Source organism: Narcine bancroftii, chromosome 4 (genome assembly GCF_036971445.1).
Source record: "Narcine bancroftii isolate sNarBan1 chromosome 4, sNarBan1.hap1, whole genome shotgun sequence".
In the NCBI taxonomy this organism is placed as follows: Eukaryota; Metazoa; Chordata; class Chondrichthyes; order Torpediniformes; family Narcinidae; genus Narcine; species Narcine bancroftii.
This window is the reverse complement of record NC_091472.1, coordinates 186909909-186935822: the sequence shown is the minus strand read 5'-3', so window position 1 is coordinate 186935822 and position 25914 is coordinate 186909909. Positions and strand designations below refer to the sequence as shown.

The 25914-nt window shown below is 41.4% G+C and overlaps 1 protein-coding gene across 2 annotated transcripts in view; it reads left to right on the top strand.

The window, feature by feature from the left end:
- Positions 1 to 25914, top strand: part of LOC138761314 (huntingtin-interacting protein 1-related protein-like) — a 186950-nt gene that overhangs the window by 109609 nt on the left and 51427 nt on the right. For both annotated transcript variants that reach the window (XM_069933217.1, XM_069933218.1), the window contains 4 exons: positions 10357 to 10497; positions 23478 to 23535; positions 24313 to 24388; positions 25561 to 25704. In XM_069933217.1, the coding sequence (XP_069789318.1) occupies positions 10357 to 10497; positions 23478 to 23535; positions 24313 to 24388; positions 25561 to 25704 (419 nt within the window). The remainder of the gene's footprint in view (positions 1 to 10356; positions 10498 to 23477; positions 23536 to 24312; positions 24389 to 25560; positions 25705 to 25914) is intronic.

The window sequence follows — 25914 nt, the reverse complement described above, 5'->3', positions numbered from 1 at the left end:
GGTCGAGGGTGGCGACCACATGGTAGAATTTGGTAATGTCGAATGAAATCTGGCGGAGGTGAAACTGAGCCTCCGCGTGGCCAAACCAGGTCTCCGCCTCATGAACCCAGAAGTCAGGCACTTGACGGCTATAGCACTGATCCCAGTTTCGCTCATGATGGGTTCAAAGATGTTTGAACCAGTCGGGGCCACAAATTGTAGCGGCGCCTACACTGCTACTGAAAGAAAAAACAACCAGACAGGTTGAGCTCAGTGAGCAGAGCTGATTTATTGCAGGTTGCTGGGCTGGACTTATACGTCCAGCTCGGACCTGGCTGAGAACTGCGCTGGGGGGCGCTGACGCTACCCGGGCGTCACGTGGTCCCCCAGCGCGGGCTTCTGAGCCCTGTGCTGAGAAGAAGAGGAAACCTCTGATGGCGCCATTTTGGGCGGCTGCCCCGCCGCTTGGATTACAAGCAGGGTCCACAGGAGATTAATTTTGAATGCAGAAATGTAGCCAGCTTAATCATTCACTGGTTATACACACTGGCTTATATTAATCAAAGGACCTAAATATTCGGGTGTTCTGCGTAAGTAACAAATTCTGTTGTACTGCTCAGTATTGAAAGTCATATTGGTCAGTTTTTATCCCAAATGGATTTGACTGACTTTTCAAAAAAAGTAATTTCATAATACTGGATTTCTTTGCAGTTGCATAGGACGCGGAGGGGCTGGACTAAAGTTTAAAAACTTTGTGGGTTCGTTCAAAAGAAGATTGAAAGTAAGAATGTAAGGAAGTTGCAGCTCAGTGGTTGTTTATCCTTGCATCATTGAACACCATACCTCAATAACTTTTCAAGCCTGAGGCATTTTTCTTCCTTCATTTCAACTCTCCTTACTCTCTTTCTCTTTTTAAGGGGCTTTTGCTTAACCTTCCTAGTATCTCTCTGACTCCATGCCTGTATTGATCTGGATTTGCTTCTGTGAGATATTTTGAATAGTTTTAAAAATCCTGTTTCGAGTTGTCTTGGGTTTGACCCAAATCCGAGGTCAATGCTAATAAACGCTCTCTGTAATAAATGAATCCCTCTTCCACCTCTATCCAAAAAATGCCCGATTTTTAAAGGTCCTACTTTCTGAAATGGGGCAGTTATCCCAGCAATAGACCAGTTCGGCCACGCGGAGTCAACCTTGATAAATTGCAGGATAAATCTCTGAAATGAATGTTCCAACGTTCTAGACTATTTTAATCCCACAAATGTCGTGATTCTAAACATGCCCTCGTTACCCACAGACTAATTACAGCACTCCATATTTATTCTATTATTCCCAAGTGATTCTTTAATAGTTTCAATTGAGGATTCTTTTCAAGGAAGTAAAGAAAATGCCATTGTTAGAGAGTGTCTTAGATTATTGAAATATACTGTATTTATTGAATTTGACATTAAAAAGTCCCTAGGAAGTCATTATCAGAATCTTTTATGGTTTGGTCGTGCAAGTGTTGCAGTGTAGAGTGCACAGGCAATCAGCAAAGAACAATGTAATTATATCTACAGTTTGAAATGGTGTTTCCCTTCTGATTTTTATGCGGAAAAAATTAACATAATTACTGCCCATGTGGTCGTTCACACTGGGCTCCTTTTTAGACTGCAAGTATCTGAGTGCAACAGTCCCAGTGGTTGGAAGTGCAGTGGAGTGGACGAATATTTCCGGTCCAATTTACACTGCAGGCTTCCTCCAAAAGGTTGTAGGGGTCCTGCAGGATAAATTGCAGTGCAGGAATTGACTCAAAATTCCTGCACATTCCTTTTTAGACTGCCTGAGTCGCGGCAAAATTCCTTGATTGTGCCATTACATGCTTGCAGTCTAAAAACCATTCCTTTCTTCCTCCTCCATTAAAGCTCTATCTGTAGAGCCATTACGCAGGTAGTAGCGGCTGCAAGATCTCACCTATAACAATGGATTCTGGTTTGACAAGTGATCTCAATTTTTGATATCCCACTCAATTGTGTGACCTACTTGGAAGCCTGCATGTCAACAAGTCAGTCAGTCTGCAGGATGATCCCTCCCTGACATTGATTGCACTTTCTGCAAGTTTCTACCAACCGGCACATGTTTCTCAAGGATGAATGAAGAACATGGCTCATTTTCCCCATCATCCTTTCTACCCTGACATGGCAATGCTAACTATTGCAAACATGGGCAGCTTGTTTCTTAATGTACGTTGGACATTTGACACACAATGAAAATTTTGTGCTCTACCATTTATTTTATGTTGACAAGATCAGTGAACTATTGCAACAAGTACTTGTCTATTACTGGGATAACTGCCCCCTCTTCCTCGGATTGCATGTCCATTTTTGCCAAATGCTCAGAAGTTATTTTTGCATAGATTCTTGATAGTGCTGGGATAGGATTTCAAAATTTTTAAATTTAGACGTGCAGCACGATTACAGGCCCTTTTGGCCTGTGAGCCTGTGCCACCCCAATTGTCCTGCAACCTCTAAGTTCTAAACAGAGGTAGCAAACCGGAGCACCCGGAGGAAACCCACGCAGACGTGGGGGGAACGTACAAACTCCTTACAGACAGCACCAGATTTTATCATAACATTGTTCATTTCAGTAATAGCCAATAGAATGAAAACCAGCGGCCTTGCCTGTCAGTTTCCAATTATAGCCGTTGAACAAATTTTATTGTCCGAGTAGATTTTAGCCCAGCTACTGAACAGTTGGGATGGATCATCATTGTGTGAATAAACTGATTTTCTAGTTGCAATATTGTGAATAAAATGAGAAGTGAAAAATGATAATAAAAAAGACACTTCCAGTTTCGAGCACCATTTCAGATTGAGATTTCTTACCACTTAATTTAGTTGATGTGACTTTGAATGACGGTGACAAATGGGGAGATGGCAAACCTTGTATTAGGTACCTGCAAATGAGTGTCCAACCTCTCACTTCAAATACTGCAACCTCGTGGGACTCCACAAAGAGAATCCCTTGGTATTTAATATCAACGTCTTGTGCAGCTGTCAAATCAGATCCCACTTAATGACACTGTTAAATAGGAAAGTATGTGGATTCAAGTGCAATACACAAACGGGTTGGAGAATATTGAAGGGCTCAGGACCAAAATGTTAGTTATGACCCTTTGTGTGACTGCTGAGTTTCTCAGGCATTTTTCTGCATTGTACTGCTTATGACCACTATTAATACAACTAATATTTAACATTTATATTTTTCTGCTGGTTTCCGGGACTAAAGCCATCCATCAGTGGTTGTAATTGGAAATGAATTGACGACAGTCCTCAGCTGTTGCTCTGCTGTAGATTATTATTTTCATGCTTTCTTGTCTCGCGTGACACCAGTTTCTACACTTCAAATTCTTGTACTCAATATTTTGATTAATGAATGTGCCAAACACTCTCCTTACAATCTTAACCACGTGTGACGCCACTTTCAGGGAATTATATCTCTGTATTCCCAGATCTCTCTATTCTCCCACACTCCTTAACGCCCGACCATTTACTGTGTATGTCCAACCTTGGTTGGTCCTTCCAAAATGAAAAACCTCACACTTGTCTGCTTAAATTCCATCTATCATTTTTCAGCCCATTTTTCCAGCTGGTCCAGAAACATTCTGCAAGTTTTGAAAACCTTCTCACTCTCGACAATGCCTCCAATTTTTGAGTACCTGAAAGGGGAAAGGTTTAGGACCAGTATTTGGGGAAACTTCTTCCCACAGGGAGTATAGTTTAATTTTTTAAAAATTTAGACATACAGCACAGTAACAGGCCATTTTGACCCACAAGTCCATGCTTCCCAATTTATACCCCACTAATCTACATCCCTGTTATGTGTTGAACGGTGAGAGGAAACCGGAGCCCCTGGAGAAAACTCATGCAGACATGGGGAGAACATACAAACTCCTTAATGACAGCGCAGAATTTGAACTCCAGTCCAGTTCCGATCACTGCTGCTGTCAAGGCGTTGTGCCCAATTGAATAATGGGAGTGTGGAACGAGCTGCCACTGAAGTGGTGAATCCGGGCTCAATCTTAACATTTAAGAAGAATTTGGACAGGTACATGGATGGGAGGGGTATGGAGGGCTATGGACTAGGTGCAGGTCAACTGCAGAACCTGGGTAGCCCTCCGGGGACCCAGGTGCGATTACTGCGGCAAATGTGCTGGAAGCACCTTTTAAGCTGCTGGGGGATTGACTCATTAAATTGCCAACCCGGTGATTTAATGGGGATCATGCCCTCGCAATGATGTGTCACGTACTCACCGGAAGTACCACCGGATGTTCGGATGCTGGCTGCTCAGTGACACACACAAGCGCTGATGTCACCAGAATAAGCGGGTCGGCCATTTTCCAGTTCAAATTGCTTGTGGACAAAACCTAGGTAAGTTTAACTGAGTTCCCTGACTACCTCTGAGGTAGGACAGGGACCCAGTTGGATTCTGACGGGGTTGATGGGGTCAGATCCTTTCTAACTGTCGCGTAACTGGGGAGCTAACCGGGTAATTTGCCTGGTTAACCCCATTTTACATGGCAGTTTGAAAGGGCCTTGTGGAACTAGGCAGAATAATAATTCAGCACAGAATGGTTGCATCACAGCCTGGTTTGGGGACTTCAATACCCCTGAGCATAAAGCCCTGCAAAAGGTAGTGGACATATCTTAGGTTATCACAGGCAAACCCCTTCCCACCATCGAGAATATCTTCAAGGATCCACGCCATCCAGTTCTGATCTCACTGCTACCATGAAGAGAGGTCTAGGTGCCACAGGACTCACACCACCAGGTTCAGGAATAGGTGCTACCCTTCCACTTCAACAACAAACTCGATCAGGGACTCTTATTTTTGCTCTTTATTATTTTTTTTCTCCTCTTTCTATTGCACAGTCATTTATTTATTTGTTTACATATGCACATTGAGTACAGTTTTTACTGCACTACCAATAAGTGGTCATTCTCCCTGGCCTACGGGAAAAAGGATCTCTGGGTTATATATCATGTCATGTATGTACGTAGAGAACATAGAACACTACTGCACAGTACAGGCCCTTTGGCCCTCGATGTTGTGCCGACCCAAAAAATTCCTTCCTTTAAAAAATGTACTAAACCCTCCCTATCCCATAACCCTCCATTTTTATCTTCCATCCATGTGTCTGAGTCTCTTAAATGACCCCAATGTTCCAGCCTCTACCACTATCCCCGGCAAGGAATTCCAGGCATCCACAACTCTGTGTTAAAAAAAAACTTACCCCTGATGTCTCCCCTAAACTTCCCTCCCTTCTCTTTGTACATAAGTCCTCTGGTGTTTGCTGATCCTGCCCTTGGAAACGCGTCCTGGCTGTCCACCCTATCATAATCTTGTAGACCTCTATCAAGTCCCCTCTCATCCTTCTCTCATCCTTCTACGCTCCAAAGTGAAAAGTCCCAGCTCTACTAACCTTGCGTCATAAGACTTGTTTCCCAATCTGGCTAACACCCTGATAAATCTCCTCTGCACCCTCTCCACAGCTTCCACATCCTTCCTATAATGAGGTATACTCTGACAATAAATCTGAAATCTGACTAGAAGGGTCTGTTTTTGATTTGTGGTTCTCGTCATTTTATTCCCCCTAATTATTGCGCGGAATTTGCACTTTGATTAATGTGGCCACAGAAGGCTGGTCACTAATGGTTTACATGACCCCTTAACAACATGTTAGTGCACTGAAAATCAGCATCTCTGATCCAGGAACTGAACAGTCTCATCTCTGGGACTCTTTTATTCAGATTGGTAAATTGCACCTTGATTCTAAAAATCATTAAAATGGGGGAAGGGTGTTTTTCCTCCCTTTCACCCCCTCCATCTTCTAAGCACGAATTAACCTTTCTTCCCTGTCATTCCTCAGCCATTTTTAATGTTCCACTCTCTGATTTTTGGGGAGGCCCTGCAAGAGCTTCTTGGATCCCATTATTGGGTTTCATGCAGTTTACAAAGCAAATAGTTCTTGGATTGAATGGTGCACAAAGGAGTGAAACCTCTAGCAGATCAATGCTTCTGTAAGGCCGAGTTTGGTCTTGCTAGTCTTGGAGAATCTGGCAAATCAATAATGGAGTAATATAGCACTGAATTGCCAGGAGCTGGTAGCAGTGACATGGCACTTAGATGAAATGAAAGAAGCTTATTATATACCACGTGCATTGCATTGCTGCAATCTGGAAAATGGACTGAAAAAAATATTTTTAAGCAATTGTCATTACAGCTCAACTGTGTACTTTTGAAGATGTCTGTGCATTTGTTACAACATAGGAACATAGGAAGTAGGAACAGGAGTAGGCCAAAAATGGCCCATCGAGCCTGCTCCGTCATTCAATAAGATCATGGCTGATCTAATTTATGACCTAACTCCACCTACCTGCCTTCTCCCCATATCCCCTGATTCCTCTATCATGTAAAAATTTATCTAACCGTATTTTAAATATGTTTAATGAAGCAGCCTCAACCACTTCCCTGGTTAGAGAATTCCAAACATTGACTACTCTCTGGGAAAAACTATTTTTCCTCATCTCTGTCCTAAATCTACTCCCCCGAATCTTGAGACTGTTATCCCTCCATGTTTCCCCCCCTCCCCTCCATTCCGTTTTCCTTATGATGTAGAATGTAAAAAAAAAATGAGAGGATGATCTGAACACTAGAACCAGCAGTTCTGAACTTTAATGATTGGTGGAACAAAACCCCAGACATCTGTGTCCCTGAAATGATGTGATTGGGATAATCCATTTGGTTTAATCCCCATTTTCATTAATGTTTACAATTCGAAGCATTTGTCAGCTCAGCTGTTCCTACTAAAAAAAATGAAGGCTATCAAATCATTTTATCTTATCCTCTAAATTTTCATGTTAAAAGTGTGTTTTTGATACTGAAATAGGTTGTTGTATACCCCACTTGAAAAGATTACATATAATTTATGCAATTAATTTGAAGTTTTTCAAAGGTTTGGGAACCATATTTTCAAGCTGTAGGAATTGGGATGTTACCACCCAACCTGAATCTTCCGACATCCTGAAATTAAAGATATGTTTGGTTTTAGTTGGTAGTTGTAATAATCTTGATTTTACTTAAATAATATCCAGATGTTCTTTCTTTTCTATGGGGCTGCTTTTTATGGGGTGGGGGGGGTTAAATTTAAATCACTATGTATTAATCTTTTATTATTTTGAACAAGATGATCTATGTATAATCTTTAATGCATATATGAAAATTTAAATTAAAATCTCAAAGAAAAAAGTGTGTCCTTGTTTTGGCCACTTATCTGTTGACGCCATATTTAACCAAATTGGGATCTGCATTTTATCAAATGGCATTTATTGTAGAAAAATAAAGCTGGGTAGAAAGGCTTTTTATGGCAAAAATGATGCAACACGGGAGCCAACTTGATATTAATGAGAGTTTAATTTTCTGATGCCCTATTTATGACTCCAATCTGGAACAGATTTTTATACCAAGACAAACTTTGGTGGAGGTGCAGGATTGATCCAGTAGCGAAATCCATTAAAGTAAAGCTTTTCTGTTTAACACCACTGGAAGTGGAAGCAGCCAGCACTAATGCAGATGACCCTGACCTTGTAAGGAGCTTTAATTTATTTACAACAGTAATTTAGAATTCTGAGAAGCTGACATATTGTAAATAAATACCGGAATGAATTTAAAATCTTGAATGACCTTGAGAAAATATTGGGCGGGCAAGGTTTGCAGAATTGAAATCTCCTTTTCCTCTTTAGGCTGATCTCTCTGTTCATCTGGTCACTCTGACATGTGAGGTGAACAGAAGGCACTAACTGGTTATTTAACAGTGGTGGGCATAAGAAATGGGAGCAGGAGTTGGCCACCTGGCCTGTCGAGCCTGCTCTGCTCTTCAATGAGATCATGGCTGATCGGATGATAGGCTCATCCCAATCTACCTGCCTTTTTCCCATATCCCTCAATTCCCCTACCATGCAAAAATCTGTCCAACCCTGTCTTGAATTTATTTACTGAGGCAATAGACAGTGAATTCCATAGATCCACCTCCCTTTGGGAAAAGCAGTTCTTCCTCAAATCTGTCCTAAATTTGCTACCTTGAATCTTGAGGCTATGTCCCCCTAGTTCTACTCTCCACCACCAATGGAAACAACTTACCTACCTTTAACTTATCTATGCCTTCAATAATTTTATGCATTTCTATAATTTATTTTCTTCTAAATTCCAGCGAGTGCAGTCCCAATGACTCTATCTCTCCTCTGGAATCAACCTGGTGAACCTCATCTGCACAGCCAATACATCCTTCCTTGAGCAAGGAGATCAGAATTGCATGTAGTTCTCCTGATGCGGCCTCACCAGTACCCGCTCCTAAATTCAATCCCTGTAGCAATGAAGGAAACATTCCATTTGCCTTCTTGATCGCCTGCTGCACCTGCAAGTCAATCTTTTGTGATTCATGCACAAGCTCTCCCAAGTCCTTCACATTGGCATGAAGATGACCCAATTGCTCTCAAAACACCCACAGAAAAGTAACTTTTGGTTCTGTAGAATTCCTTCAAGCCTCTCTTACATCTCTCCTTCTCTTTCCTTCCATAATTCAGTTCTTCATATCAACTTCTTTAATCAAGCTTTTTGTCACAACCTAGCATCTTAGCTTGCTATCAACATTTTGGTGGTATGCCAGTGATGTGCCATTGGGGTGGGGGGGTGGGGTGGGGTTAGTGTGTTACCCATACAAATTCAAATTTATTGTCAATTAATTCTTTATAAATGAGAGATTAAATTCTGGACTTGCAAGGTGGAGCAGCATGGCATATGGCTTGTGCACAGATTGGAAAATCTCATGATATGGTGTGAGAATAATAACCTGCGTCTCAACGTGGACAAGACAAAGGAGATGATTGTGGTCTTCAGGATCAACCACCACTGCACATCAATAACAGTAGTGGAGAGAGTAGAGAGTACCAAGTTCTTTGGAGTCCACTTAACTAGTGACCTATCATGGACAGACAACATCTTCTCACTTGTCAGGAAGGTGCAACAGCAAGTGCACTTCCTGAAAAGACTTAAGCGGGCAAGGCTACCTGAACACAACCTTCTACAGGAGCTCTACTGAGAGCATCCTGGCCAGCTGCCTCACAGTGTGGTGCAGCTGCTGTAGAGAACTGGATCAGAGGTCAACCCACAGGACCACAAGAGTGGCAGAGAGGATCATTAGGGTTTCCCCCCTCCCCCCAATCGACGTGATCTACTGGGACCTCTTCCACCCCACACACACAGCATCTTTCAGCTACCCCCATTGGGGAAAGAGATACAGGAGAATCAGAGCCAGCACCACCAGGCTGAGGAACAGCTTCTTCCCGTGAGGAGTGAGAATGCTGAACGACCAAAGGAACTGCTCACACTATTTGAGACTAATATTTACTAAACAATAGTTAGTTTTATATATTTTTCCAGCATATTCATTGTCTGGTTGTGTGCTGGGATGATTTGCTTTGGGGTCTGGAGAACGCTGTTTAGTCGGGTTGTACTTGTGCAATTGGATGATAATAAATTTGAACTTGAATTCGTGGGCTTTTGTCAATTTAAACGGCAGGTCCTAAAAGTCCATTGAGGATTTTTAACCTTCCTGCTGCAACCTTTTGAGCTGCTACTATGAAATTAAAGGAATCTTGGAATTAAACTAATTAAATAAGTAGTGAAATTATTGGTGTGAGTTGTAATTACCATTCTGTTTAACTTTCCCCGAGCGTATCTGTGGTAAGTGACACTTGGCACCAAGATGACGATTTGGCTGGGCTGAGCTACTAGCGCTGCAGTGTGGTCATTCCTGTACTTTGCAGCGACACATATTCTGACAGCACACTGAATCAGGTTTTTTTTTGTACAGCAAGGTTCACAACGGCCATTTATTTTGGGAAACCTAACCAGAAAAGGTCAAATGCTGGTACAAGATCAGGGCTGGGCTTTGTGGGCTCTGTTTACAAATGTTAGATTCTCTCTGATTTAATGGCCCTTTTGAAATTATGATCTTGCAGAGCAGCCTGTCCCTAAAACCTGTTCTAAAAACATAGAAATGCTGGAGGAACTCAGCACGTCTTGCAGTGTCCATAAGAGGTTAAAATAAGACATGACCGACATTTCAGGTCTGATCCTTTCTTGAAGTTTGTATCTCGGTAATACAGTGGAAGTTGTGAGACCTGCTGAGATCCTACAGTGCTTCTGTGTTTTGCTACAATCACAGCATCTGCAGACTTTCATGTTTCACTTCTTGCATCTGTTAACCCTCGTATACAATGCAATAACCACAGAGTTATAAAGCACTCTTTTTCACATTGTTGTTCTGTACTTATTTTTAGTATTCAGGTCACTGGATACATCTTACGCAGTATCACAGACACCATCTGGTCAGTGTCGATTGGCTCCTCTCATTCAGGTGATCCAAGACTGCAGCCACTTGTATCACTACACTGTGAAGCTAATGTTCAAACTCCATTCATGTAAGTATCCAGCAATTCTGCCACAAGTTTTAAAATGGCTGAAGGAACCATAAACTGCACAAAGAATAAATGACTAGAGACTATTAATTGGGGTTAAGCCATTTAATCGTTGCTGAATAGAGATCTCAATTAAATGTTGCTGACATGATTAATAATCCACCTGGAGCAGTTCCCTTCAGCACTGAGATTTCTGGCGTAATTTTTCTGTGCAGACGCTATGCTCAGAGTTCCTGTGAATTTTGGATGGCCGGCTTTGTGCACATTATATTTTTGTTCTTTTAACAAAAGGAAACAGGCATGCAGTTGTGGGCATTTTTAAATTAATTTTAAAAAATTTTGCCATACAGGATGGTAACAGCCCCTTTCGGCCCGGCCCGCAAGCCCGTGCTGCTCAATTGCATCCAATTCACCGCCAACCCTGGGATGTTTTTGAAGGGTTGGAGGAAACTGGAGCACCCCGAGGAAACCCATGCAAACACATGGAGAATGTACAAACTCTGGATTGGAACTTGGGATGCATTGGAATATGGCCTTAGTGTTATGAATTAATTGACTCTTGAAAGACTTGCTACTCTTGGGAATATATTTGTTTCATGGTAGTATATTAGATGAAACTTTTCAATGTTGAGGGAGGAATATATTGATGCTCTGTTCTCTTGATTAACAGGCCTTGACAAAGTCTGCTGGCTCTAGGTAGAAATAGTTGCCTTGCCTGTTGTCAGAATCTTATAGCTACTGAACTAGAAACTGAGGAATACAATTCTAAAGATCAAATATCCAATCATAGAACACTACAGTACAGAAACAAACCGTTAGTGCTCTTCTTGTCTGTACCAAAACATTTTTTTTGTCTAGTCCCACTGACCTGCACCCAGTCCATAGTTCTCCATACATCTCCCATCCATGTATCTGTCCAAATTCTTCTTGTGTTAAAATTGAGCCCACATTCATTAGTTCAACTGGCAGCTCCTTCCACACTCCCACTCTTGTTCTTTTGGCTCCATTCTAAGTCGACCACTTTGATCTTAAAAGGGGACCAATTTTGCCCCTTGCTATCCTTTTGCTCTTAATATACCTGAAGAAACCCTTAGGATTTTCCTTTATTGTCTGCCAAAACAACCTCGTGTCTTCTTGTAGCCTTCCTGATTTCTTTCTTGACATTTTTCTTGCATTTTCTAATGCTCCTCCTCATTTGCTCCATGTTGCCTGTACCTGTTATACACCTCGCTCTTCTTCTGAAGCAGATCCCCAATATCCCTTGAAAACCAAGGTTCCCTATGCCTGCTAACCTTGCCTTACAGACAAACTCTGTACTCTCAAAATTTCACCTTTTGAAGGTCTACCACTTATCTCACACATCCTTGCCCAAAAACAACTTATTCCAATCCACACATTCTAGATCCTTTTTCATTTCCTCAAAATTGGCCTTTCTCCAATTTAGAATCTCAACCTGAGGCCCAGACCTATCCTTCTCCATAATTAACTTGAAACTAATGGCTTTATGATCACTGGACCCAAAATGTTCCCCTAAATATGCTACTGTCACCTGTCCTGTCTCGTTCCCTAACAGGAGATTCAGTATTGGATTCTCGCTAGTTGGTACCTCTATATATTGATTTAGAAAACTTTCCTGAACATATTTGACAAACGAAGCCATTCACCCCTTTTATAGTAAGGGAGTTCCAGACAATATGTTTCCTGTACTATATTTTCTGCAGCTGTCTGCTATCTCTCTGCAGATTTGCCCCTCCAATTCTTACTGATTATTGAGTGGTCTATAATACAACCTTGCATTGAAAGAGATGCATCTGAGAACATTTCTGCCACATGCAACCCATTGACTTCTAATGATGCATGCAATTTTCACAACATCTTTTCCTCTGGTTCCCCTTCCCATGCAAATCTAGTTTAAACCCACCAGAGCAGCACTAGCAATCCTTCTCACAAGGATATTAGTCTCCCTCCAGTTAAGATGCAAACCGTCCTGTCAGAACAGGTCCTACTTTCACTCGAAGAGACCCCAGTGATCCAGAAACCTGAAGCCATGCACCATGTCCTTATCCTTTCAGGCCACAACCTTGGAGGTCCTGTCCTTCAACCTAATGCCTAACTCCCTGAACTCTCCTTGCAGGACCTTCTCACCCTTCCTACCCATGTCATTGGCCCCTACAGGAACCACAACATCTGGCTGCTCACCCCCCCTCCTGAGAATGTCATGAACTCAATCTGCCTCGGACCCTGGCACCAGGGAGGCAACGTACCATCCAGGATACTCAATCTCTTCCACAGAAGAGCCCCTAACTATGGAATCCCTTATCACTGCAGCTCACCTCTTCTCCTCCCTTCCCTTTTTAGCCACAAGACCTAACTCCATGTCAGAGACCAGATCACCATGACATGTCCCTGGTAAATTGTCCCCCACCACATTGTCCAAAATTGAATTCTTATTATTGAGGGGATGGCTACAGGGGTTTCCTGCACTGCCTGCCTGTTCCACTTCCCTCTCCTGACTGTCACCCTCCTCCTGCCTCCTATGTGTGATAGTGTCCCTGTAACTCCTGTCTATCACCCCAGTTGCCTCCCAAATGATCCAGAGTTCATCCAACTCCAGCTCCAATTCCTTAACTCGGTTTGTCAGGAGCTGCAGCTGGATGCGCTTCTCACAGATGTAATCTTGGCTGCTGTACCCACTGTTTATGACTAGAGGAACAAAATATATGATATCTAAAACCTGCCCTTACTTGTGCCTACCTGCTGAATCCTTTGCCTTCCTTGAATAGGGTGACCCTTTCTTACTTCAACCCTACTATCCCCCGCCTCTTACTTGCTCACCAAAGCCTGTTGAACTGAAGCCTAACCACTCTGACTCAGCACACTCCCTCTGGCCAGATTGAACCAAATTTCAATTTACTTCAAATGAAGCAACATATACTCCTGCAATTGAAAGAAATGCACCTGTTTTAAAGAGGGACAGAACCTTCTGAACTAGTCAGCAAAAACCAATTTCTGATTTTTGAAAGGCCTGTGGAATTCTTGGAATTATTTGTGGGGATTTTGCAAGCAAATCAAACAATTTTAAATTGGCCATTCATCTATCCTTTGGCAAAAAAAACCCCAAATTGCCCGAGGAACAGCACCAGGCAGCATCTGAGGTGGGAGAGGAATTGCTGCAGGGTCTCAACCTGAAATATCAGCATTCCCCCCCCCTCCCCCACAGATGCAGCTCAACCCACTGAGTTCCTCCAGCAGTTTGATGTGGTGCTTCTTACTCCAGTATCTGCAGTCTCTCGTGTCTGCATCATCTTTCAGAGTTGCTGTAATGACTGAGCAAAGAAGTGAACAGGTGACGAGTGGAGTTTTGGTAACCAGCAAACTTTTAACCGCCTCTCCCTTCAGACTTGCATCCAACTGATGCTTACTTAGCCATAGTCTTGAATGTGTTGCAGATCCCTATGTGTGAACAAGGATGCTAACCGTCTGGTCCTCCTGGCTCCTGCAGCAGACTGCATGCTTGCTTTTGATTACGTCCCTAGTACAACAAAACCCCTGGTATCAGGCACCTATGTGGAGAAGTGTGTTTTCTTGTTTCTCGAGACTTACCCTTACAATGCCCACCTAATACAACTGCATTACAAATAACAATTTAAAAGGCAAAAATACTCTACTGTACTCACACTGAACAAATTTAACCTGCATGAATATACAGTGCTCTTCATAATGTTTGGGACAAAGACACATTTTCTTTTCCTTTATTTGCCCCTGTACCCCACAGTTTTAAATTTGTACTCAAGCAATTCACATGTGATTGAAGGGAACATTCCAGATTTTATTGAAGGTTATTGATATACATTTTGGTTTGACCAAGCATAAACTACAGCACTTTTTATACATAGACCCTCATTTCAGGGCACGATAATGTTTGGAACATTTGGCTTCATAGGTGTTTGTGATTACTCAGGTATGTTTAATTGCTTCACTGGTGCAGGTATAAGAGAGCTAGGCTTGCTTCTTTGCTTTTGATCACCTTTGGAGTTTGTAGTTGCCATTTTTTGACACGAGGACCAGAGTTGTACCAATGAAAGTCAAAGAAACTGTAAAACAAGAATAAGACAGTAACAATCATCACCCAAACCTTAGGATTATCAACATCAACTCTTCAGGAGGCAGGTGTAGATATGTCAGTGATGACTGTCCATAGAAGACTTCATGAACAGAAATACAGAGGCTGCATTGAAAGCTGCAAACCACTAGTTAGCCACAGAAACAGGCTGGCCTGATTACAGTTGGCTAAGAAGTATTTAAAAGAACCTGCAGAATTCTGGAAAATGGTCTTGTGGACAGATGATTAACCTGTATCGGAGTGATGACAGGAGCAAAGCTTGGAGGTGTAAAGAACTCCCCCTAGATCCACAGCGTACCATCTCATCTGTGAAACACAGTGGTGTGGGTGTTATGCCCTGGGCATGTGTGGCTGCCACAGGTACTGGCCCACTGATCTTCATTGATGATGTAACTGCTGATGGCAGCAGCAAAATGAACTCTGAGATGTATGGAAACATCTGATCAAGTTTGAGCAAATGACTCATTGGTCAGCACTTCATCCAACAGAAAGACAATCATCCCAAACATACTGCTAAAGCAACAAAGGAGTTTGTTTCAAAGCTTAAAAACTAGAAATTCTTGAATGGCCAAGTCAGTCACCCGATCTAAATCCAATTGATCATGCCTTCCATATGCTGAAGAGGAAACAAGCGAACAAGCCCCTGAAACAAGCAAGAGCTGAAGATGGCAGCTGTAGACGCCTGGCAGAGCATCACTAGAGAAGATGCTCAGCACCTGGTGATGTCTATGAATTACAGATTTCAAGCAGTCATTGCATGCAAGAGATATGTAACAAAACATTAAATATAACTAGTGTACATACTATTGCTATCCCAAATATTATGGTGTCCTGAAATGACAGGACTATGTGTTTAAAAAGTGCTGTCATTTCTACATGGTCAAACCAAAATGTACACAAATACTCTTTAATAAAATCTGGAATCTGCACTTTAATCACGTGAATTGTTTGATTACAAATTGAAATCTGTGGAGCACATGGGCAAATAAAGGATAAAATATGTCTTTGTCCCAAACATTATGGAGGGTGCTGTATAAACCTTAAAGCATTTTACTTTTTAAGTCACATTCTTTGAAAACATTTAACTATTGCTGCATCAGGTTCCTTCCCCTCCACGAAGCCCCCAAAAGACAAACAATAGCATTATTGATAAGGAGACACTTTAAAAGGTCAACCCCAACGGTGAACGGCATCAACCAGCTCTTCATCCTGGGCAACACCATTGCTGTTTTGCACGACTTTATTCAAACCACTGTAAAGCACCACCAAGACACTCCACTGGCTGGATATTTGCTTTCACCTTCACCAAAGGTTTATGTGTTACTTACCTCCGAGAACACTTACTCTTTCAATGTTAAACTTGTGTATTTTTTACCTATTATTTTATTCTTATTTATTTTAATTTTTAAAATTTATTTCCCTCTTTTATTTTTGCCAGTTGCTTGAATTCTAAATACTAGGGGTTTTACTGTACCTCCAGATGAACCCACAACTTTGGAATCTTATTAGTCCTGCGAAGGACTTTAACTCTGTTCCTTTTAAACACACGTGTATAGGTTTGCTTTTCTGGTTACTGACTCCTTGTCTGGACATTCAGTTTTGCATACACCTTTACACAGTGCCTTGGATGCATTTCAAACAGTGAGGTTGCGCCCTTTTTAGTGGAAATTTGTCTGTTGAAGGCAGATGTATAATTAAAGTTGATTTGAGCCTCCTAAAATTGCACAGCGCATCATGTTGAGAGAAAAAATGTCCACATCCTTAATTTTCCCATTATCTTTGCAGCAAGCATGTCATTAATTTGACAGTTTATATAACAGAATAATGTGTTCAGAGCCTGCATAGTAAATAGAACAGATTATAGCACAAACTTCTGCAAGTGGCTTAACCAAGTTGGGCTTTTTGAGGCTTCTCTTGCGTGAATTAGCTCTTTAGCTTTGGTACTGTAAAAGCCCGATTCAATGGAAAGATTCCAGTGGCGTGCTGCACATTTGGGAGGAGTGATTGTGTGCACATAATAGGCAAGTTCTAAACAATTTGGCTTGAGCCCTTCATCAACGTTTGAGCAAAATGTGGGCAAGGGCCTGATTTTTTTTTAAATGGAGGGGGAGGAGCACAGACAAGAGTTAATAGGTGGATGAGAAGGAGGGCACACCAGCGAAAAGATGGGGGGGGGGGAGCGGAAATGGCTCTGAGAATGGAGAGGGAAGGGGTGGAGAGCTGGAGGAAGAAAGATGAAAGAATGGAGAAAACGTGCAGAGAAATGCATCTGATGTGGAGAATATGTTCAGCACCATACGTCAAGTTGGTGTGCCATCCTGCAAAATTGGAAGAGAACTTATAAATCTTACTTGGCAAGGTAGAATTTTATCAACAATTTTGGTTTGATATGCAGGAGAGAAGGCAGGATGGTGGTATTTCCTGCGTCTCATTGCTTAGACAACTGTTGTTTGTTATCTTGTAACTGTTTTAAAGGTTACGAAGTACTTGTTTGGTCGGCACAAGAACATCCATTATCAGCCTGAATGCTGGCGATAGGTTTCATGGAACGGATGTACATTAAGTAGAATGTGAAGTCTGCTTGCTGATATGTTTATGCTATTACACACAGCTTTCTAATCCTGCTGTCAGACTTGTAAACTCAAAAACAATTGCTTCTAAATTCTGCCTCCAGCAGGCAGCATCTTAGTAGTTTGGTTGCCCACCTCCTAGCTGGCAGTTGCTACTCTTTCCGATGCCAACAAGCATCGAGCTAAAGCAGAATGCATGTTGAACATTAAGACTTCATCATAGCATCCCACAGAATGGTTCTGTGGCTCTTGATTGTTCTGATTAGCTTTGAATTCAGAGCATATCCATGACCGTAGTTCATCTCCATTGCCAGTAATGTCAGTCATTTATACTCTCTTATGCATTAATGTGTCTCTTATGCACTGAGAGTACAATGGGCAAGGGTTTAGTGCCGTTGACAGTTCTCTGTGACTTTGGGAATGGCATCTATAGGAAGCTATTGTTGGCCTGAAACCCCTTTGCTTTCCAGAGACGCTGCATGACCTGCTGAGTTTCTCCAGTACTTGGGTGTATGGCACTTCTGGCAAGGCCCTCATTCAAATAAAAGGAACCTTAACAATGAAAGGGATGCCATCAGAGCAATGTTACGCAACGAACAAAAATGGTGCTGGCTTTTCTTCCATGAATATTTTGTGTCAAATTGAGGCCCTGCGAACAGGTCTGAGAGGGAAGAGAAAGATCGGTGGTGTCTGGTAGTATTGGGGAGAGGGGGGTGAGGGCTGAAACGTCCTGGAAGGTGATGGGTGGAGCTAATGAGGGGATGATGAGGAGATGACACCAGCTGGAAGAGGAGAGAGGAAGGGTGAAGAAGAAAATGAGTTGGACAGGCTAGCGTGTCCGGGAGGAGGACACTTCCCTATCTGGTTTGACATCATCAACCAACCCCAACCCTCCCTCTCCAACACCCTGTTATGTTCCCCTCCCACCACCAGATATCTTCACCTCTAGTCTCCTTTGTTCTTGATCGAGTAAGGAGCTGCCCAGAAAATCAGGTTCGGCCAGCTCATGACTTGGGCAATATGATCCTGTGACACACCCATATAATGGGTGGCAGAGAGCCAGTTCTTCCATGATTAAATTGGGACAAGAATAATAAATGTTTGGACAAGTATGGAAAGTCAGCATTACTTGTCAAAAACTATCAGCTGGAAGGACTCAGCAGTGTTATTACCTGCAGCATTCACCTCCAAAGTATTGGAAGATACCATTAATGGTTTCTCCATAAAATTATCCAAATACATTGGCAGGATGTGCGACTCATCGTCAGTATCCTCCTCCAGGGCAATATCCCCAGCTTCGAGCATCTAATTACAGTCTGTCTGATCTGTTAATGTCCACATGCTGGACTCCCAAAACTGGTACCTCTTGAAACTCTCTGGCATATGGAGAAGATGCTGTATGAAGGTCTTCAGAGCTTCCTTGTATATTTGCAAGATCTGCATTGAATTGTGGAGGAAGTCTTCTGCAAAAGGCATTGAGAACCTTGAGGCACTTTGCTAAGAGCACACCGTAGCCAGTGGAAATGATAGGAGGAATGTACTTCCACCCAAACAAGCCCCACACATCCCAACAAGTACTGCCTGTCTTACCTCTGTAGATCCTTCATTAGCTGCCTCGAAACCCACAGATCTTCAGATCATTTTAGACCCCAAGAAACTAAAAGGTGGGCAAAGCAGGGACATAGTGCATTAGGTATGGGCTTCTACCCCAATCTCAGGTGGGAATGAGTTTTCTTTTTACTGTAATGTAATGATATAATCTGAAACTTTAGTTTGTCATATTAAATGCAGTGATCAGTATAAAATTCTGGCTGCCTGGTAATTAAAAGGATAAAGAAGGGCTGGCAAAGATACAGAGTAGAGGTGCAATAACAGGAAGGAATGAACAGGTTCAATCTTTTGCCTGAGAAAAAGCAGAATATTACATTGAGGTCTTTAACTTATGGAAGGTTTTGATAGAGCAGATAGAGTTTATATTTGTGAATAACAGCATACCTTGATGGATGCTTAGAAATCCAGTAAGGAATTGATAAGAAATTTCTTTATCTAAATCACAGAGAGCACACTGAGTATTAAAGTTGGGAAGTCGTGTTGCAGTTATATAAAATTTTGGCTGAACTACATTAGGTATATTTGTACCGTTCTGGTGGCCACACAATAGGAAAGATGTGGCGGTTTTGGAGAGAGTGCAGAAGAGCAGGATGTTGCTTATATTGGCAGGTTATTAGCTTTCAAGAGAGGTTGGAAGAACTTGGATAGACTTTGGAGCATTGGAGACTGCAGGATGACCTGAAAGAAATTTATAAAATGATGACTGGCATGGATAGGGTAAGTTGTCAGTCTTTTTTCCCTAGGGTATTTGAGTGTAGAGTATTAGAGTGAGGGGTGGGGATGGGGGGGGGGGAAGGTTTCAAGCTGATGACCAAGGACATTTTTTTTGTACAAAATGGTAAGTACCATAGAACATTACAGCACAGAAACAGGCCATTCAGCCCTTCCAGTCTGCCAACAATCATTCTGCTAGTTCCATTGTCCTGTTCCCATTCCATAATCCTCCAGATCTCCCCCATCCATGTATTTATCCAATTTATTCTTAAAACTTAAAGATTGAGCCTGCCTTCACCACATCAGATGGCAGCTCATTCCACACTCCCACCACCCTCTGAGTGAAGAACTTCCCTCTAATGTTCCCCCAAATCTTTCCCCTTTCAGCTTAAAGCTAGGATCTCTCATATTTATCACCCCCAATCTAAGTGGAAAAAGCCAACTCACCTCCACTCTGTCTATATCTCTCATAATCTTGTAAACCTCTATCAGATCTCCCCTTATTTTTCTTCGCTCCAAGGAATAAAGTCCCAACCTATTTAATCTTTCCCTATAACTCAACTCCTGAAGACCAGGCAAAATCCTAGTAAATCTTCTCTGCAGTCTTTCAATTTTATTGATATCCTTCCTGTAGTTAGGCAACCAGAACTGCACACAATATTCCAAATTTGGCCTCACCAATGTCTTAAACATAGTATCCCAACTCCTATACTCAATACTTTAATTTATAAAGGCCAAGATGCCAAAAGCTTTCTTTACAACCCTGTCCACCTGCGACACCACCTTCAGGGAATAATGTATCTGAGTTCCCAGTTCTCTGCTCCTCCGTACTCAGTGCCTTACCATTTTACTGTGTATGTCCTGTATGTCCTACTTTGGTTTTCCCTTCCAAAATGCAACACCTTACACTTGTCTGCATTAAACTCCATCTGCCATATTTTGGCCCATTCTCCCAGTTGGTCCAGATCCCTCTGCAAGCTTTGAAAATCTTCCTCGCTGTCCACATTGCCTCCAACTTACCATATTGTCATCCAGATCATTGATATAGACAACAAACAACAATGGTTCCAACACCACTAGTTACAGGCCTCCAGTCTGAGATGTAACCATCCACTATCACTCGGTTTTCTCCCACACAACCAATTTAAAATCCAGTATACAACCTCTTCATGGATACCTAGTCGCCCTATTTCCACTCGCATCCCAGTTAATTGGATGTGCAGTGTACGGGGATAGGGAGCCATTTGTGCTGTTTCCACTGGGCCACCTTTAACCAGTACACTGACTGCTTTTCCACTGAGCACATTCCCAGGGATTGGAGAGTCTACCTTCAAATGGAAGTTGCCTTTTTTCCACTGGTTTAATCAGCTGATGCCAGGGATATGAGAAGGGGTAGAGGCCGTCAATCCCAGGTATGAATTGACATCATTTGATGCTGGCGTGCTGATTGTTTTCCTTTTCCACTGGACTCTTAACCAATTAATTCTCCATTAATTCCTGGGACAAGGTGCCAGTGGAAAAGGGGCTAGAGTCTTAACCTTCTGAACTAACCTCCCATGTGGGACCTTGTCAAAGGCCTTACTGAAGTCCATGTAGACAACCTCCTTAAATGTAGAGCCAGGGGAGGTGTTAGGAGCAGATGCAATAGCAATGTTTAAGAGGCATTTAGATAGACAGGGAAAATAATTATATGGTCATGCTCAGGCAAATGAGGTTGGTTTAGATTGGCAGATATAAGGTACTTTATATCATATGTTCTGGCTATGACCCTCTCTTTGTAACTTCTGGAAAAAGGTCTTTAGAACACAATCTTTTATTCTTGATATAAATCTCTCTCCGATCCCTTTTATTGGTATTTTTGGAATGAGTGGACCAATGGACTTAATTTTGACTCCATCTCAATCCCATGTAGTCACTTTTGCTTCCCTGATTGCCAGGCGGATCATTCTGCTGCTGTGGAAAGATGTTGTCTCTCCCACACATTAACAATGGTTATTGGATTTTATGGCATCCTCCTCTCTAGAGAAGATTAGGTGCTCAAGTACTAAAATGAATGTTATTATTTTCTCTTTCGGGATATTATTTTAATTATTTTCAAAATGTATAGATCAATTATTTTTGCTCTTTGTTAAAAATCTTTTCTCTTTTTTCTCTTTTTCTTCAGTTTTTGAACTATTAGTATTGAAATTAGTGGTTGTCGCCTGGCTTTGATTGGAATCACTCAGAATATAGGTTGGGGGTTAGAAATTACATTAGTTAGAGGTTTTTTTCTTCCTTATTTATCGACAACATGGATCCTATGTATCTTGTTTACCATTGTTTACTATCTGTAATTTAAATTTTATATCATATGTATTTGATATTATTATTTTCTTAAAAAAAAGATTGGCAGACATATGGACTGGAGTGCTTGTCCCACATTATACTGTTCCATGTTTGGTTCGATCCACACTGAGGATGTGCAACTCGCTACCATGATGAGTGACCACTTTCCTCAATGGAGACCAGAGAAGGGAGGATTACACACATGGATTTAGTAGAGGAAGGATGGAGGCTTGATTGGAGCATCGATGCAGGCATGGACTGAGCTCGCTGTACATCCTGTGGAATGAAATCTGGAAATAAATTAGCTCGGCCATGAGAGCAGAAGTGCAAAGAGTGAATCAATTTGGAGAGGAAATTACACAGATTTACAATTTTATTCAAGTTTCTTTTAATTTGGCTTTGATTGTTTTTGTAAATTTTTCACAGTGCATTCTGAGTTGGCCAACCTGGAGTTGTTGCAAATGTTTTGTTGTTTCATTAGAAATAAAGATTGAACCAATTACTGAACGAGCCCAGTGAGCTGAATCCTCTCCTCTTATTTCGTAAATGTGTTAGGGTTAGTCTTTCGAGTTCGAATGTGATCCGTGATCATTGTTACAGGCGTTTGTCTGAGCAGCTCTCCAGTGTCAAGTGAGACCACCAACTTTTAGAATGTGGATTTGAAAAACTATTAAACAGGTGGTGGTTCATTTTATGGAACCTTATGGAAGAACCCAGCTGCTGTTTTTGGTTCCAACATATTCAGACTGATATTGATATCGGTTACAGTCGCGTGTGTCGTACGTGCAGTCTTTGCTTACTGGCAATATATGGTGCAGTCACTAGAATCATCCTCCAGCTGTATTATTCAATGTTATCTTACAAAGCACGCATGCAGTATGGGAGAGATTGTTGATAAATTAATTAACTGTTTTGTGCATTTGAATTTGCTTTATAATCACAGTGTTTCACCCACACCATTTGTGTTGGTAAAACCTTGCTCAACATTTCTATTTTTTACAACAATCTATTGTTAACTTTCCTGGCCTGTGTTAAAAATCTATTTTTATTTGTTGCTTCTCCCTCCTCTCTTTACTTTTACCCACTTATTATTATTTGCCCCTAAAAGATCTGATAAGTTTTGCTCTCTGAAATGGCTTGAGGACTGGTGTGAGAGCTAATTATATTGAATTACAATGCAGAACCAGCCCATTTGGTCCAGTCACAGGAATGATTCCCTCACGCTACCCTGACTCTATATCCTTTTCTAATACATTTTTAAATGTTAATGTTTTCTTCTTCGATCCTTGATACATTCCAGTTTCTTGGTTGAAAGCTCTACAAAAGGTTTCCTCTGTCCACTGCCACCAATTCAATGTTATCAACAAGCTGTTCCAACCAAATTGTATCTACTTTTCTTCCCTTCCTCAATTCTAAGCTCCCTTTTTTTCCTCTGTTATCTCTTATGCCATGGTGAATAAGAAGTTTTCTGGGAGAGCACATTTAATGTATTTGTCCATTATTAAAAAAAACATATGTGAGGCAATCCACAAACTGCATTTTGAGAAACTCCATGCATAATGGAGGTTTTGATTTAAAATATGAGTAAATGAATGTGCATTTGTGACTGAAATTGCATTGTTGTGTGCCTTCTCAAACAGGTCTGCCAGCAGACACTTTGCAAGGACATAGGGACCGATTCTATGATGAATTTCACAGGTACAAAAGAATTTAATGATACTTTTAACAAACCATCAGAGGTACCCCCTCTGAAAACTTTAGTTGCGTCACATTGTCTGGTTGGATAGCTCGGTGAAGAATAAGTGTTCTGTAAAGTGCAAAGTTTATTCTGCTGGAGGCTGAAGACCTTTTCTAAATGTGAACAACGTAGCAGCAGTAGGAAAGTTTGTACAATAGTTTCATGTTACTTGAGTGTGGAATTGTACTAAAAGCTATGAATAGATTTTGTGCTCAAACAGCAGTTGCTTTCATACTACTATCTTGCCACAAGAAACGCTGACCCTAACACATTTACTTCTCAGTACTGAACGCTTTATACTTTTATGATATTATAGAGTTGTACAGCACAGAAATGGGCTCTTGGGCCCCAATATGTCCATGCTAACTATCAAATACCCATCCAAACTAATCAGCATTTGGTCTGAGACTGATAACCATGTCATGCTGTGATCCAGCATTTGGAATTTAAATGGCAATCTTATTGTTTCTGCAGTGGGTGAGAGCTGAGACACCTTTGTAATATACAGGTTTAAATAGACTTTGGTGTGAGGCACACAATCTTGGCATTTGTTGATGCTAGAAATTGGGCAAGAACCTGATGAGGGAGTTTGTAAAAGACTTTGGAAAGGTACTAATCGAAAGTAATGGTTACTGGATAAGTGTGACATATTTCATTTGCAATACACTCAAATGATTTCTATTTATGGACATGGCACAGAGGGCATTTAGTTCTGCTGTCTTTGGGTTTTCTTTCAGCCTAAAAAGTTTCTTTAGCCGATCTCGTGACATGTTGTACTTCAAACGTCTCATCCAGATCCCAAAACTACCTGAGGTATGGGATTTTTTTGACAAATAGCATGTCAATAAGTCTTTATCTTCTTGGTTAATTTCTTATAAATGTCTGCCTTCAATTACATTTGCTGAAGATCATGCTTTATGAGTTGAATGTGATTAATTTTCCTTTGCACCTCCTGTAGGAAGTGAATTCCACTCATTTCCTTCTGGTTTATACAGCAAAATAATATTTTAAATTTTTTCCAGCATAGAATACAGTAAATAAAAATCTAGCCTGTTAATGCTTTGACTATTTCTTCTTATTCAGTTAGAATGTCATGTGCTTCAATGCATTTCTGTACCATCTCTTCTGCCTTGAGTGAGACAGTTTGTCCCCTCAGACTCCTACTCACCATCTCCCACTGAAAACAGGGGGTTGAATGCAATCTATGCACTTGGTTGAAGGTTCAAAACTTCTGTGGTGCAGCCATCAGGATTTTTTTCATGGACAGCTTTCATTTGATTAGACCACCAGAATGTGGGTAAATTCCTACCTATTTTGAGAAATAATCTACCATTTGTGTATAATTCAGAGAGTCGTGGATGGATATTTTGTGAGGAGTTTGAGGAGGTTTGGTATGTCACAGTAGACTCTCAAACTTCTACTGGTGTACCATGGAGAGCATTCGAGCGGATTGCCTCATTGGTACAGAGTTCCCAATACTCAGGACAAGAAAAAACTCCAGAGGGTTGTTAACTCAGCCTGTGACACCATGGGCTATGTCTTCACTCCATCGAGGACATCTGCAAGCCTGTGACACCATGGGCTATGTCTTCACTCCATCGAGGACATCTGCAAGAGACGGTGTCTTAAGAAAGCAGCCTCTATCCTCAAAGACCCCCACCACCCAGGCCATTCCCCCTTCACTCTGCTACCATCGGGGAAAAGGTACAGGAGCCTGAAGATGAGGACTTAACGGCGGAAGGACAGCTTCTTCTCCATTGCCATCTGATTCCTGTATTAATAATGAACGACAGACACTGCCTTACTTTGACTTTTTTTCTTGCACTATTTATATATTTATTTTGTACCGTGGTTTATACAAATGTTTGCATTGTGATGCTACTGCAAAACAACAAATTTTGTGATCTGTTCATGACAACAAATTCTGATCCTGATTAGGGCAATATCTAGATATGTAACATAGAATTCTATGTTTTTGTTTAAAGAGTCCACCAAATTTTTTGAGAGCTTCTGCCCTGGCAGAGCACGTAAAACCAGTGGTGATTATTCCTGATGAAGCCCCAGCAGATGACATTGAGGAACCAGAAAGTCTCATCGAAGTTTCTGTTGCTCCATTGAATGAATCCCAGGTGAGAGAGATCTTTCCAAGAAGATACTTCTGTCAGGGAAGTTTTCTTTGCATGAAATTAAATTAGCATAATTTAGTACAACACGATTTAAGATATCTAAAGCAAGACCATGAATTAATTCCTTACAAAGAAGCAGCTGTAGAATGCGCCACGTGAGGTTGTAGAAGAATAATGCGGTACAAATGCTTTCTAACGCAATGATGATGACTT